This window comes from Erythrolamprus reginae, chromosome Z (assembly GCF_031021105.1).
Source record: "Erythrolamprus reginae isolate rEryReg1 chromosome Z, rEryReg1.hap1, whole genome shotgun sequence".
Lineage (NCBI taxonomy): Eukaryota > Metazoa > Chordata > Lepidosauria > Squamata > Dipsadidae > Erythrolamprus > Erythrolamprus reginae.
This window is the reverse complement of record NC_091963.1, coordinates 99,927,823-99,945,200: the sequence shown is the minus strand read 5'-3', so window position 1 is coordinate 99,945,200 and position 17,378 is coordinate 99,927,823. Positions and strand designations below refer to the sequence as shown.

General features: G+C 39.4%; 1 protein-coding gene across 1 annotated transcript in view; it reads left to right on the top strand.

The window, feature by feature from the left end:
• The first annotated feature begins 14,734 nt into the window (after window positions 1-14,734).
• The window catches only part of GFAP (glial fibrillary acidic protein), a 32,568-nt gene continuing 29,924 nt past the window's right edge, over window positions 14,735-17,378 (top strand). Inside the window, exon 1 of the mRNA XM_070728275.1 lies at window positions 14,735-15,237. Coding sequence (XP_070584376.1) covers window positions 14,735-15,237 — 503 coding nt within the window. The remainder of the gene's footprint in view (window positions 15,238-17,378) is intronic.

Genomic DNA, 17,378 nt, shown 5'->3' with positions numbered 1-17,378 from the left:
AGGAGTGAAGGGCTCTTTAAATACTCTGTCATCCCAGTTTCCAAGAAAACCTCCATTAAATAGCTGAGTGACTACAGACCAGTTGCTCTGACATATGTACTTATGAAGATCTTTGAGAAATTAGTGCTGGTTCACCTAAAAATCATCATAGATCTACTATTAGATCCCTTGCAGTTTGCCTAATGGGTAAATAGATCAGTAGATGACACTGCATTACATCTTGTGAAATTTTGAGTCCCCAAAGAGTCCTTTTCGTAGACTTCAGCTTGGCATCCATTGTAGAAATACTTCAGTCCAGATTGATTCAGCCTAACTGTACTGTCCATACTTGTAGGTGAATTATTAGCTTTTTGACAAATAGGAAGCAACAGGTGAAGCTAGGGAAAATCACATCAAGCACCCAATCTATTAGCACAGGTGTCTCCCAGGACTGGGTACTTTCTCCATTGCTCTTCTCTCTCTAAACCAATGACTGCATTTCCTCTGATACAATAGTTACTGGTCTCAATCAAGATAGTGATGAGCACACATTTAGACGGGAGCTTGGACAATTCACCCTGTGGTGCAGCCAGAACAATCTCGAGCTAAACATGCTCAAAGCTGTAGAGATGAGAGCGGATTTTAGGAAGAGCCCTCCTACTCTACCATTATTTACTATATTATTTACTATATGTGAGCCAGGGTGGCGCAGCAGGTGGAGTGCTGTACTGCAGGCCACAGCAGGTAGAGTGCTGTACTGAAGCTGACTGCAGATCTGAAGGTCAGCGGTTCAAATCTCACCACCGGCTCAAGGTTGACTCAGCCTTCCATCCTTCCGAAATGGGTAAAATGAGGATCCGGTTTGTGGGGGCAATATGCTGGCTCTGTTTAAAAAGTGCTATTGCTAACATGTTGTAAGCCGCCCTGAGTCTAGGGAGAAGGGCGGAAGGAATGAATGAATGAATGAATGAATGAATGAATGAATGAATGAATGAATGAATGAATACAGATATAAATAATAATAATAATAATAATAATAATAATAATAATAATAATAATAATAATAATAATAATTTATTAGATTTGTATGCCTCCCCTCTCCGACGGCTCGGGGCGGCTCTACATACATACATGTACATACATACAGGCATGCATGCATGCATGCATACATACATACATATATACTGGACAGCACAGAATCAGCAATAGAATCCTTCAGGTTTTATATGGACTATTTCATTTCAATGGAACAGTCCAGGGGTAGGCAAAGTTGGCTCTCCTATGACTTGTGGACTTCGACTCCCAGGATTCCTGAGCTAGCATGACATTTTTAGAAATGACACTTAACATTAGAATCATCATTAAAAGGGGACCACAAAGAAGGCTTTGTTGTCAAAAAGCTAATAATCCATAGAAAACCTCAGCAGCCGGTTCCTTTTATCTCCCTATGGTACACTGTGCATGCATCCTAATGATGTTGTCTCACGTGATTTTACTTCTGCGCATGTGCAGGACGCAAAAAAAAAAGCCGTCAAAATCTCACGAGTGCACACTCGCATGCGCGCAATTTTATTTATTTATTTATTTATTTATTTATTTATTTATTTATTTATTTATTTATTTATTTATTTATTTATTTATTTATTTATTTATTTATTTATTTATTTATTTATTTATTTATTTATTTATTTATTTATTTATTGGATTTGTATGCCGCCCTTTTCTGTGGACTCGGGGCGGCTCACAACAAACAAGGAACACATAATAAAACAATTTGATCCAATTAATAATAACTTAAAAACTTTTTTAAAAACATCCTAAAAACTAAAAGATTCCATTAACATTCACTCAATCAATAATTTATTCTCAACACATTCGTTGGTCGGGGGGGAATGATCTAATGACCCCAAGCCTGGTGACAAACATGAGCCTTCAAACGTTTTCAGAAAGCAAGGAGGGTGGGGGTGGGGTGAATCTCTGGGGGGAGCTGGTTCCAGAGGGCCGGGGCCTCCACAGAGAAGGCTCTTCCCCTAGGCCCCACCAGTCGACATTGCCTGGTTCACTGAGAAGGCCAACTCTGTGGGACCTCACCAGGCACTGGGATTCATGCGGCAGAAGGCGGTTTTGGAGATAATCTGGTCCTATGCCATGTAGGGCTTTGTTGGTCATAACCAACACTTTGAATTGTGTCCGGAAACCAATCGGCAGCCAATGCAGTCCACGCATGCACGGAAACTATAATTTTTTGCCAAAATCTCACTTGCACGAGCATCCTCTCATGAGATTTTGCTTCTGTGCATGCGCAGCAAGCAAAAAGGGCCAAAAATTTGGAAAAAAGAGGTGGCGCCGCATGATGGACCAGCAAAGACAGCACCAGAGTCGCCGTCGCATGCAAATTGTGCAATCGACAGAATGGCGCACCCTAGCGCACCAGTAGGAACCCACCACTGATAGACTGTAGTCAGAAGGAGGGTGGAGAAAATGTCTATGGACTCCTCACATCCTGGTCTTAAACTGTGTCCTCCCCTTAGGATGGTGTTACAGGGTTGGTTAACCTGCCGGGTTGTCAATGGTATTACCAGTTCCTCAACAAATTCTGCTTAAAATAAGCCAAAAGGCCTGCTCCCTATATGAATTCACTCCAACACTTCCTGATCAGCCGCTGCTATAGGGCATTTCCAAAACAACTATACACAGGGATATTTTTTTCCCTTGTGCAATTACTCTGCTGATCTAATCTTCACGGTATTGTTTTATGTCTAAGTTATATTTATCTATGTTGTATGGCTGTCGATGAGATATCCTTCTCATTCTCTCTACCACCCCTTGTTATGGTACCATATTATAATTGTTATTACTTTGTGGCTTTGCATATATACATTGACAGCTTCTGCACCAGAGACAAGTTTCTTAAGTGTCTAATCACGCTTGTCCAAATAAAGTATTCTACATTCTAATTGTTGTGAGCTGCTCCGAGTTCTCGTAGAGGGGCAGCATACAAATCTAATTAATAATAATAATAACAACAATAATAATAATAATAAATGGGAGAAAATGGGTGATAGGAATGAGAAAAAACTAATAGTAATATATTATATTATTATTATTATTATTATTATTATTATTATTATTATTATTATTAATTCAGCCATGCCTAGAGGGCCTCAGGTTTACAGCCATAACACAAATAATGAAAGTCTCCCACCCACTCATTATTTTTGCTCCCATACACCTCTCATTCTTCTTATAATAGCTCTCAAGCTTGTTATAAAATTATATAACTGTCCTACAATTAGCTCGTGACATAATGGGAATAAATGCAAGTAAAAAGCCAATAAATAAAATCAATTACTTCCTAATTTCCCCAAAGGTGTCTGCATTTCTAAATTGTCACTTAGTATCACTTCCTGCAGGAATGGGCTTTTATTAATTCCTTGCCTTCTTTTAATTATATAAACATTGAAAGAAAATATCATAGAAGAAAAACAGGAGATAAAACCATCCTTTTGAGTACATTAACTTTTAAAGGGCAATTCAAAAGCATTAAGAATGGGCCAAACAGAAATCAGTTTACCACCAGTAATCCCTCACTATATTCAGAAGAAAATAATACATCAGACTTTAACACTGCACAAGTAATGTTTAACTAAATTTGCTAGCGACACAATAAAAAGTCCTGTGTATGGGAAAACATACCACTTGGTAATACAGTGCAATATGAAATGCCAATGGATCTATTGCAGGAGTAGACAAAGTTGGCTTTGCCTACTCCTGCAATACAAGAATGGTGGAAGGTCTTAAGCATAAAACGTATCAGGAAAGACTTCATGAACTCAATCTGTATAGTCTGGAGGACAGAAGGAAAAGGGGGGACATGATCTAAACATTTAAATATGTTAAAGGGTTAAATAAGGTTCAGGAGGGAAGTGTTTTTAATAGGAGAGTGAACACAAGAACAAGGGGGCACAATCTGAGGTTAGTTGGGGGAAAGATCAAAAGCAACATGAGGAAATATTATTTCACTGAAAGAGTAGTAGATCCTTGGAACAAACTTCCAGCAGACGTGGTTGGTAAATCCACAGTAACTGAATTTAAACATGCCTGGGATAAACATATATCCATCCTAAGATAAAACACAGAAAATAGTATAAGGGCAGACTAGATGGACCATGAGGTCTTTTTCTGCCGTCAGTCTTCTATGTTTCTATGACATGTGGACTTCAACTCCCAGAATTCCTGAGCTCGCATGACTGGCTCAGGAATTCTGGGAATTGAAGTCCACCGGTCATAAAAGAGCCAACTTTGCCTACCCCTGATCTATTGCATTGATTGGTTATTTTGATACAGTGGTTAAGGCACCATATAAAAACAGGCTGGGTGATTTTAGGCTAGTCACTCTTTCTCAGCCCAGGTTATTGTTGCTGGGAAAATGGGAGGAGAAAGAAATATTAGGTATGTTCACTTATAAAAATAATAAAGGTGAGGTTTAAAACACGAATAAATCAATTACATTCCCAGTAAATTGCCAAAAATGTATTATAATTATAACATAGTATAGTATAACATAGTATAATTATAACATAGTAGTACAATATTACTAGGCAACTGATCTATGCTGTTTTTGAGAAACTTCAGTATAGTAATAGAATCCCCAGAGTGAAAGATCTAGGGGCAGCCAAAAACGTTGTTGAACATGTAGGTTACTGTAATGTCACTGCAGAGATATACTGTAAGGCATTTGAAAAACAGCTCTGAAATTCTTCCTTGGAAATTGCGCGGTGTCACTTTCACAGTAATGAGATGTTTAATGCATTATTATTGTGGTTACTGGCATGAATTCTCACTATATTATATGCTTACAGAATATGCTTACTGGCATTTATACAGGGCACCAAATGTGTCCTGGCAATTTTTTTTTTTTGGCCTGGTCCTCGCAATGTTGCCTTCATCTTGGATCAGTGATGGCGAACCTATGGCATGGGTGCCACAGGTGGCACACGGAGCCATATCTGCTGGCACACGAGCCATTGCCCTAGCTTAGCTCCAATGTGCATGTGTCAGCTTATTTTTGGCTCACACAAAGGCTCTGGGAGGGCATTTTTTGGCTTCCAAAGAGCCTCCTAAGGGATGGGGAAGGTGTTTTTACTTTTCCCTGGCTCCAGGGAAGCCTTTGGAGCCTGGGGAGGGCGAAACACAAGCCAACTGGGTCCACCAGAAGTTGGAAAACAGGTCATTTCTGGCCTCCAGAGGGCCTCCAAGGGGGGAGCTGTTTTCGCCCTCTCCACGTATTGATTTATGGGTGTGGGCACTCATGCATACATGATAGCACATGCCCATGCTCTTTCGGTACCCGAGGGAAAAAAGGTTCACCATCACTGACCTAGAACTTGAATATGGTAGCAGCACTTAATCAGATATCTTGCAGGATCATCACAGGGTGAGGATCAAAACAGTTCATGGCAATAGCTGCAACTCTATGGCTGAAATCCTACCTCTTTTTCACATTCAATGAGATTTTTTTTTTTAAATAAGGGCAGAGCTTCAACTGCACAATCGCATTCTCCATTTTGACCTTTTTGACCATACCCTCTGGTTGCCTCTGTTTTACTGATTAAATGCAAGACAGGAAAAAATGCATGGTGCAAAATATAACAAGCCCAGTTACATCCAGATGGAGATACCAGCTTAAAGTGTGTTTCAGTTGCTATATCTGATCTTGTTTACTAGAATAAATCTCATTTAAAAGAAAAGCTACAAAGGGTCTTCAATGCCCCTAAGACTAGCCACCTCCTCTATTGCTGAAACTGCATTGTTTCCCGGAACTTTGCAGGGTTGAAATGTCCAACTGAGTTTTATAGGTAGTTCCTCAGAGACGTGCCAGGTCCCCCACCGTGTGGGATAAAGAAGATTTAATTGCTATGCACAGGCAACTCCTTCTCCCCACTGCCATGCTATTCACAGCATCCAAGTCTTGCCCAATAGTCAAACAACAGTCTTTTCTTTCTGTTCCAATGGGTGACATGCTTAAAAGACTCAGGAGCTGGCAAACAACTGCCTTGACCTTCATTTTTGGGTCAGGGGTGCGTGCATGTTGCACAGAGAGGGAATTAAGTTTGGAGATACGCCAGGGACAAGAGGAGCCACAACCTTCTTTATAGGTACATGGTTGTAAAAGTTTCCCAAATAATAATTTAATCACAATGGTACTTGGGTGTGGCTGGATGTCAGTAAAGAGGACAATCATGATGTATCATTAGTTATCATAAGGGAATCAATAAATACCGCATGTGGCACTAAGATTATAAGTGCAAAGACATGAAGACTACTAATGCTGTATGTCAACTGTTGCAACATTTACAGTATTGTAGTATGACAGTTAGTACAGATGGTCCTTAACTTACAACAGTTTGTTTAGAGACTGTTTGAAGTTACAACACTGAAAAAGGTGACTTACTACTGTTTTTTTTAATAAAGTTTTATTTACAAGGATATATACAATAAATACATTGAGGTACAGATAGCAATATAGAAACAAAAGTTTGTGCGTCAAATTTTAGGCAATATGCATTAACCAAAGACATAAGACAAAACAAAATAGAACGAAAAAAACCCAAACACACAGGACATACAAAAAAAAACAAAAAAAGCAATCAAACAAGGGCAGGCGAGTGTACGGTAGATCTGTATTGAAAATATGAACTGAAAATATTTTCATAGCTCATTACAATATAGCTAATATTCTAAATTATGTATAAGTAAATGGAGTGTTGCATATAGCGAAGCCAAGAAATTTTGAGTAAATCACTTTAGTTTTTTAACCTATAACTTTATCTCATTTATCTGTTAAAAAAGAAGGGTTTTTGACACCAGATATATATCTGTATATCTATATACTTGGAGTTTTTAATGTTTAATAGGCAAGATGGTCCTTAACTTACAACAGTTTGTTTAGAGACTGTTTGAAGTTACAACACTGAAAAAGGTGACCTACGACTGTTTTTCACAGTAATAAACATTGTAGCATCTCCACGGTCACTTAATCAAAATTCAGACATTTGACAACTGATACGTATTTATAATGGTTGCAGTGTCCCAAGGTTATGTGACTCCCCTCCTTTGTGAAGTCAATGGGGAAGCCAGATTCTCTTAACAACAGGGTTACTAACTGAACAACTGCAGTGATCCACTTAATAACTGTAGCAAGAAGATTAAGGAATAACTATATATATTATACAGAAGTAAATAGCTAAAAATTTGTAAATAATAGGAAGTATAAGTACTGTATATGTTTCTTTGTATGATATGATTTGCAAATGTTTTTCTCCAGAAACTTCTGATAAGAGCAGAGCGAAAATAGCTCCTATATTTTGCTGTATGTTTGTCATTCTCTTATATGTATTTTGGTGTCTTGTTTTGTCTTAATAATTTTTTAAAAAAACAAACATCTGTAGCAAGAAACATTGTAAAATGGGGAAAAACTCACTTAACTGTTTAGGTTAGCCACAGAAATTTGGGACTCAATTGTGATTATTAATTGAGTACTGTACGGGTAATCTCTGGGTTACAAGCACTCCCTTAGAGCAGTGTTTCGCAACCTTGGCAACTTGAAGATATCTGGACTTCAACTCCCAGAATTCCCCAGCCAGCAAATGCTGGCTGGGGAATTCTGGGAGTTGAAGTCCAAATATCTTCAAGTTGCCAAGGTTGCGAAACACTGCCTTAGTGAACGTTCAAATTTACACAATATGCATCCCCTAGCTAGTAATGAAAGCTGCTTACCTTCTCTACTGATATGGAAGGGGTGAATTCAAACCTGAATACATTTGGGAATACAATAACCCCTTTCTCCTACAGCCAGGAGACTTCCTCCTCCTCCATTGATGCTTTTGTGCTGTCTTTTCATTTGATTTTTGCCACTGGATAAAAATATCCCAGTCTACAGAAAGGGGCGGCATACAAATCTAATAAATTACTATTACTATTACTATTACTATTACTATTACTATTACTATTACTATTACTATTACTATTACTATTACTATTACTATTACTATTACTATTACTATTACTATTACTATTACTATTACTATTACTATTACTATTACTATTACTATTATATTTAGGCTTTCGCATTAAAAATCTCTTTGAGTGGTGTCATTCAAGTCATGAATAAATGCATATAATAAAACGATAAATCCTGTCCCAAACCAATTGACCCAGAAATGGCAGAAGTGACTACCTCAGACTATCTACTTCAGATACTAATTTGGTGGAGGAAACAACTTCAAGCAGTGAAGGGCTGCAAAAAATTTTACTACCACACTGTGGGTGTGGCTTATTTTGTGGTGTGGCTTGCCAACCATGTGACCAGGTGGGAGTGGCTTGGTGATCATGTGACTGGCTTAAAGTTGGCCACTCGATGTCACTCGCCTCAAGGGTTTGGGTGAGGGTTAGGGTGTCTGGCCTCTCCTCGCCTTAAAGAGATACAATTTTTTTTATTTATTCGACTTCTATGACACCCAACCCCAAAGGACTGAAGGCAGATTAGATTTCTTAACTATTTACTATTACTGAACATCCAAAATATACTATTTAATTCTATGTATATGTGACGTATGTACATGTTACACACAGCCGCACAAAATATACATTATCTACTGTATAAACTGTATGTGTATGCACACACACACACACACACCTGCACACACACTGCTTTTCTAAAATTATATTTTTATTTATTTATTTATTTATTAGATTTGTATGCTGCCCCTCTCCATAGACTCGAGGCGGCTCACAACAACAATAAAACAATTCAAGACAAATCTAATAATTTAAAAACATTTTTAAAAACCCGTTATTAAAGCAGACATACACACAAACATACCATACATGAATTGTATAGGCCAGGGGGAGATGTCTCAATTCCCCCATGCCTAACGGCAGAGGTGGGTTTTAAGGAGTTTACGAAAGGCAAGGAGGGTGGGGACAGTTCTAATCTCAGGGGGGAGCTGGTTCCAGAAACTTGGGGCCGCCACAGAGAAGGCTCTTCCCCTGTGACCCGCCAAACGACATTGTTTAGTCGACGGGACCTGGAGAAGGCCAACTCTGTGGGACCTAATCAGACCTAATTGGTCGCTGGGATCCATGCGGCAGAAGGCGGTCCTCATTTACTGCAATAGGAAAAAAACATACCCAGAGCCCAGAAGGGAAAAATAACAATTTCCAAAATTTTCTCCCGGTTCTGCATACTTGACCAAAATTTTTCTACCAGTTCTGCATACCTAACCGTACCGGCAGGAGCCCATCACTGCCCTCAAGGCTTTTGCCAGAGGGGTGGCCAGAATAAACTTTCTAACAACCACCATCCTCTGTGCACCAGATTGATTGATTTATTTATTAGATTTTTATGCCGCCCTTCTCCTTAGACTCAGGGCGCCGTACAACATGTTAGCAATAGCACTTTTTAACAGAGCCAGCCTATTGCCCCCACAATCCGGGTCCTCATTTTACCCACCTCGGGAGGATGGAAGGCTGAGTCAACCTTGAGCCGGTGATGAGATTTGAACTGCTGACCTACAGATCTACAGTCAGCTTCAGTGGCCTGCAGTACAGCACTTTACCTGCTGCGCCACCCCGGCTCTCTCTCTCAGATACAAAGATCTCCTATTTTAAAACCTCACATGAACAAATACAGATGGTTTGGGCTTGCAGTTCCTATATCATGTGACTATAGACCAGAGAAGGGGAACTATGGCCCCTTTATGGCCTGTAGACTTCGACTCTCAGAATTCCAGCCATGTTGGCTTAGGGATTTGGGGATTCAAGGTCCACAGGTCATAAAGGGGGCATAATTTTACACCCCTGCTTTAGATAGTTCATATTCAGAATAAGCTGGTAAAGTAGAAGGCAGAAGTGTGACTTTCAGCCTAAATAAAAGCATTAGCCCTGAAGCAATGTATGATCTTAGAAGTATATTTGGAAGCTTTTGGTGGCATGAAGTCATGTACCACTTGGGCCATCTATCGTTTCTCAAAGTTCTCTTTGACAGAGGTTTTCAACAATGCTTCCCCTCCCACCCTATTAACTTTGATTTCTTTGTCTTTGTCAATTTCTTCCCTGGGGACACTGTGCTCTTTCAGCAATTCTCGGTTTTCCTGACAATGGCAATTGGGCAGGGAAGTTGGTATTAATCTTGTAATGATGAGCACGAAACTGGACAGTTTGGGACAGAGCATAGAGTACAGAGCTCCTTCTGTTCTAAGAAACAAGTTCATGCTGTGGGCTTCAGGTCTATTAGTAAGGCCCATTGTGGGACTGTCTGCTTCTGGCTCCAGGGGGACACAGGGCCTGGTCAGCCAGGACTGTTCACAAAATGCAGCGGAGTGGTAGTTAAGCAAGAACTGGAATGAGATGAGACAGCTGCAGGCCAGGGGTGTGGCAGGCAGACAAGCTGTTGGCTCAAACTCTTTCCTAACCATGGTAATTTCCAGGGAACTGGGAGCATCAAGACCTATTTGCAATTAAAATGGCACTGTATAATAGTGATGTGGGAAAGGTCTGACCAATACCATAAATAAATATGCATTGTAATAGACAAAACCATTTATTATTTGGGAGCAACCAATCTTCTGACTGCTTTCCACCCACCTACTTACTTACTTACTTATTTCTATGCTGCCATTCTCCTCAGACTCAGGGCAGCTCACATAGAGAAAAAATACAATATCTATTTTATTTATTTTATTTATTTATTTATTTTGTCCAATACACAATGAGGGTTTTAGTGGGTATATATAATTAATAATAATAATTTATTGGATTTGTATGCTGCCTCTCTCCTCAGACTCGGGGCGGCTAACAACAATAATAAACACAACATGTACAATCCAATAATAAAAACAACTAAAAACCCCTATTATAAAACCAAACATACACACGTATCTCTATACACATAGTAAAATACATGATGAAGGTTATAGAGGAGATACTCATAGTAAACTATATCTAAGAACTAATAGAAAAGAAGGTATAGTAATAGAACATATCAATGAAAGAATAGAAGAAGAGATATAGGAATAGAAGAAAGGTATAGGAGATATAGGAGAGCAATAGGACAGGGGACGGAAGGCACTCTAGTGCACTTGTACTCGCCCCTTACTGACCTCTTAGGAATCTGGATAGGTCAACCATAGATAATCTAAGGGTAAAGTATTGGGGGTTTTGGGGATGACACTATGGAGTCCGGTAATGAGTTCCATGCTTCGACAACTCAGTGACTGAAGTCATATTTTTTACAGTCAAGTTTGGAGCGGTTAATATTAAGTTTAGATCTGTTATGTGCTCTTGTGTTGTTGTGGTTGAAGCTGAAGTAGTCGCCGACAGGCAAGACGTTGCAGAAATCTAAAACTAAAACTTCCTAAAAAAAACACCCTAAAACCTCATTTTTTAAGAAGCTAATTTCTTAAAAACCAATCACTCACATTCATGCAATCATGCATATCAATCCATTTGTTGGCTGGGGCTAGATGTTAACATGAATGGCCCCAAGCCTGTCGGCAGAAGTGGCTCTTCAAACCTTATGGAAGGCGAGGAAGGTGGGGATGGTACGAATCTCTGGAAGAAGTTGGTTCTATAGGGCCGGGGCCGCCACAGAGAAGGCTCTACCCCTAGATCCCACCAGGCGGCATTGTCTAGCTGATGGGACCTGGAGAAGGCCAACTTTGTGGGACCTAATCGGCCGCTGGGATATGTGAGGCAGCAGACAGTCTTGTAAGTAATCTGGTCCAATGCTACGTAGGGCTTTATAGGTCGAAACCAACACTTTGAATTTCATTTGGAGACCAATCTCAGCAGGGCTAGAAACCAAGAATCCAGTTAATATCAGCAATCATGTGATTCATACCTGGTGGTTCTTTTTACCATCTTCTCTTTTTTTATTCTTAGAAAAGTAAACTAGTTATTTAAAGTACAATTTATCCCTATTTAGTTCTTAATCTTGTTCAGGCAAAAGAAAGATTCCGACATACACAAGCCAGGCACATCTGATATTAGAATGAATTAGTCTTCAATAAGAACAACTTTCTTCAAAATGGGGTTTAATCATTCAAAACCTGGAAATATAAAGTTTGGGAAGGCTAAGTACACACATAGAAGCATTTTCCAAGTATATTCCGGTCTAGTATCTCTATAAAACTAAGATAACTAGTTGTGTGCCCACTCATGTTAATTCTATCGCTTTTAATGATACCAGATATATCTCGCTCTTCAATTGAAAAAAAAAATCTAAAATTATGGGGGATCAATCTTGTCCCTGCCTTCAAGGATCTACTGGAACTGAAAGTCAATCAGAAGTTTTAAATTACATTTAGATTTTCAGCTGTCTGTTTATGAGAGGAATCAAATTCTTGGCATTTGGATACTTAAAGAAAATGCAATAGATTTCTGAGAATGAGACAGTCAGTGCTATTCACATTCCAAAAATGCTAATTTATTCATATTTTAGTAGCGGCAAGAATTACATTTGTGCAAAAATTGAAAGAAAAGGAAATACCAAAGGACGAAGATGTAGTTAAAAAATTATGGAATGTGCAGAATTAGACATGATGACGAGACGGTTAAATAATCAAATGGAAACAGAGTTCTATAAAACCTGGGAGAAAGTGTATAATTGGTGGAATGTTAAAAAAAAGTATTAATAACATAGAAATAAATTTTAAAACATTTGAATTTATTAAATTAAATAAATGATATATTGAAATTTTAAGGATAGTAGTATATTAAGAAATTTAAAGGATAAGGTTTTCTGATTGCTCAACTGACTTTAATTACTTTATTTTATTGTTAAAATAGAAATAAAGAAGTAGATTTTAAATTGTATAAGCATACAGTATAGTAGTATATTAAGAAATTTTAAGTATAAGGGGTTTCTGTGTTTAATTAATTGATTTTAATTGCTTTAATGATATTATTAAAATGAAAATATAGAACTGGATGTTATATTTTAGTAGTATATTGAGAAATTTTATGGAAAAATTATTAGTATATTAGAACTGACTCCAATTACGCAAATTATAATGTTAAAATGGAAACATTGAAGTAGATGTTATAACATAGTAATATATCATGAATTGTTTTTCTGTATTGATCTAAATCACAGTTAGACTTTTTTCCCCTGTATTAGTAAGACTTCTATGCTTAGCGGAGCAATGGTAGCTCCTTTAAATGTTAAATGTTGTTTGTCTGGGAAAAGAAGGAAAAAGCAGTTCAAGATCAAGAAAGAATTTGGGTCTCAACCTATGAGTTGGGGAACTTATTTTCTCAGCAAAAATGAGTATTGCAATGAATATCTCAGGTTGGAGATAGAATACAACAGAATAGAATTCTTCATTGTCCAAGTGTGATTGGATATACAAGGAATTTGTCTTTGGTGCACATGCTCCCAGTGTACATAAAAGAAGAGATACATTTATTAAGAATTATGAGATAAAGCACTTAATGATTGTCATATGGTATAAATAAGCAATCACCTAACCCCCAAAACTTTACCCTTAGACTATCCACTGTTGACTTATCCCGATTCTTAAGAGGTCAGTAAGGGGTGTGCATAAGTGCACTAGAGTGCCTTCCGTCTCCTGTCCTATTGCTTCTCTTTTACTAGTATCATGTATATAAATATCACTATATCTTTGTATACTACCAATACGTACTTAAATATAAATCATAAGGATACAAGCACATTTGGAATACTGTGTTCAGTTCTGGAGACCTCACCTACAAAAAGATATTGACAAAGTTGAACGGGTCCAAAGACGGGCTACAAGAATGGTGGAAGGTCTTAAGCATAAAATGTATCAGGAAAGACTTAATGAACTCAATCTGTATGGTCTGGAGGACAGAAGGAAAAGGGGGGACATGATCAAAACATTTAAATATGTTAAAGGGTCAAATAAGGTTCAGGAGGGAAGTGTTTTTAATAGGAAAGTGAACACAAGAACAAGGGGACACAATCTGAAGTTAGTTGGGGGAAAGATCAAAAGCAACATGAGAAAATATTATTTTATTGAAAGAGTAGTAGATCCTTGGAACAAACTTCCAGCAGACATGGTTGGTAAATCCACAGTAACTGAATTTAAACATGCCTGGGATAAACCTATATCCATCCTAAGATAAAAATACAGGAAATAGTATAAGGGCAGACTAGATGGATCATGAGGTCTTTTTCTGCCGTCAGTCTTCTATGTTTCTATGTATTGTTTGTCTTAAAGAAAAATTAATAAAAATATTAATTAAAAAGAACAAAAATGCTAAAGTTTGCTAGTCTGAAACCGTCTTTTACTCCTTCCCTCTCTTGCACTCGGGTAACTGGGGTGGTTAATGATTGCACTAGGGGAAGGTGGGAGGTGCAATGGGATCCGACTTTGTATAGCATCATATTGTCTTGACACGTGAGTTGCGAGGCGATGGTGGCCATCACAGGCGGACAAAGTCATCCAAGTGCTTTCTCTCTCTTTTTGATAAAAAATGCTCAAAGGTCTTGCCTAATGTTTTTCTTTTATCTCTTTGCCAGGGCACAGGGAACTTGGCATTGTAAATATAAAATATGTTTGTGCCTGGCAGGCAACCCATTCCTCCCCCTCTCCCAGCCCTTCACAGGCGTATGATCAGGCAGGGATGGATAATCCTTCTGCATAAAACCCTCTGCAGCACTCGCACAGAAAACCCTCCGTTTGCAGAGCCCTGCAAAAACATTTTGACCATGGAAGGACATAGAGTCTCATCCTATGGAAGACGCTTTGGCTCACAAACCACCTCTGTCCACCATGCGTTGAGGTTCTCGCCAGGCCGCAGATACCTTCCTCCATCTCCAACTACCCAATTCTCTGTCACTAAGCTGAAGACAGCCAGGCTAAGTTTCCACTCTGGCCCCAAGTTCTCCTCCGACAAGGTGGATTTTTCTTTGGCGGATGCCCTGAACAATGAATTCAAAGAGACCCGCACCAACGAGAAGATGGAAATGATGGAGCTGAACGACCGTTTTGCCAGCTACATCGAGAAAGTCCGCTTCCTGGAGCAACAGAACAAAGTTCTTGTGGCTGAGCTCAATCAACTTCGAGACAAAGAGCCGAATAAGTTGGCTGACATTTACCAGGAAGAGATGAGGGAGCTACGTCATGAAGTAGACCAACTCTCCAACTCTAAAGCCCGGCTGGAGATTGAGAGAGACAACTTGCTGGAGGATCTCAACAGTCTCCGGCAAAAGTAAGAAAGACTTTCCAGTTTTCATGAAGCAGGGGCAGAGCATTGAAACACAGAAGCATAGGTGGAAGCTGGGTGATGCTAAGCTTTCAAATGGTATAAGTCTAGGACAGTGATGATGAACTTATGGCATGGGTGCCACAGGTGGCACGCAGAGCCTTATCTGCTGGCACATGAGCCATTGTCTTAGCTCAGCTCCACCGTGCATGTGTGTGGCGGCCAGCTGATTTTTGGCTCATACGGAGACTCTGGGAGGGTGTTTTTGGCTCCCAGAGAGCCTCTGGGGGGGAGGATGTTTTTACCCTCCCCCGGCTCCAGGGAAGCCTTTGGAGCCAAGGAAGGGCGAAACACAAGCATACTAAGACCAGTAGAAGTTGGGAAACAGGCTGTTTCCAGCCTTCAGAGGGCCTCGGGCTGTTTTCACCCTCCCCAGGCATTGAATTATGGGTGTGTGCAATAGCGCACAGTCTCGCTCTTTTGGCAATCAAGGGAAAAAAGATTCCCTATCACTGGTCTAGGACTTCCAAAGTGATCATTAGGGATGATTTAGTCAAGATCTGTATCTTCTGTATTTGAAACCAATTTTTCAATCAATCAGGTTAGTTAAATAATTTTAGGGACATATTTGAATCACCGTGCCACATTCTGCTTGGCTATGGAATTGACTAGAGCAGCTTTCTCCAAAATAGGACCCTCCAGATATTAAGACAGCAACTCCGAAAATTCCAGTTATCTCAGTAGCCTAGAATTTTGAGAACTGCAATTTCAGCACATCCTAGAAATTCTACATTGGGAAAAAATACTCCATAGAGCATAGAATTTCACAAAATGTGATTCTTTAGTAATCTATCATTTCTTCAGCAAGACAATTAATAACAGCATATTTATCTTAGCAAAAGCTTCCAAATCATTCTAATTCCAAATCATTGTCCTACAGTACCAGGCAGGTTTGGGAGAAACATTTTCCCCAGTAATACAATCTGATAGTGAAATCTGAATTTCTGTTCAGCATAATTCATGAACTGAGCATGAATTAATGTAAAAACTTTCCTGAAGGTAAAGAAATTGGAGGTAGGCAATTCATTTCATAGATAGCTTCTAATTATCTGCATTTCTTATTTCTTAATTACAATTGTTCATTTATTCCTGGGAGTTTTCAAGTAGACAGGCAACCCAAGGAAACCAAGTATACCGCATATGTTAATAACTTGTCCCAAATGTGCTTTTTCCAGAGGCAGCCTGACCTTTCTTGTTTTTTCTTTGAAGACCTTTTGCTTTTCATCCAAGAAGCTACTTCAGCTCTCACAGGATAGAGTGGAGTAGAAGGATTTATATTCCTTGCAGGCAGCTGGTTTCAGAGGGTCCCCGAAGCACTTGGAGGATTAACTGTGTCCTAGGGGTCACCTGAGCAGGGTTTCTGCTTCCTGTAGTCTGCAATTTTTCCTCTGGAAAACCAATCCACTCCCAAACCATTCAAGGGGTTTTCATCCCAAATTGTATAGCTCAACATACAGGATCAACTCAAATTACCCTGAGGACACAGATAAATCTCCAAGTGCTTCAAGGATAAGGTGACCAGTCACATAGAAACATAGAAACATAGAAGACTGACGGCAGAAAAAGACCTCATGGTCCATCTAGTCTGCCCTTTTACTATTTCCTGTATTTTATCTTGCAATGGATATATGTTTATCCCAGGCATGTTTAAATTCAGTTACTGTGGATTTCCCAACCACATCTGCTGGAAGTTTGTTCCAAGGATCTACTACTCTTTCAGTAAAATAATATTTTCTCAAGTTGCTTTTGATTTTTCCCCCAACTAACTTCAGATTGTGTCCCCTTGTTTTTGTGTTCACTTTCCTGTTAAAAACACTTCCCCTGTGTTCACTTTCCTGTTAAAAACACTTCACCGTTTTTCATCATTCGTCCCACGTCCTGCACCCTTTGAAAAATGTCCTGCTTTTTTCCTCCCAACCAGCCTCCTTGGGAAAAGGCTGGAGGGAGGGGATTCCAGGCTGCTGCCTCGCCCTCCCTGCCCCTAACCCAGCTTGGCTGGAGGTCTCTGCACGGACTTCAGGCCAGCTGTGCAGGGCCTTTGCTCACCCATTTCCCCTGCCCCCAGATGGGCCCAGTCATGTCCCGGC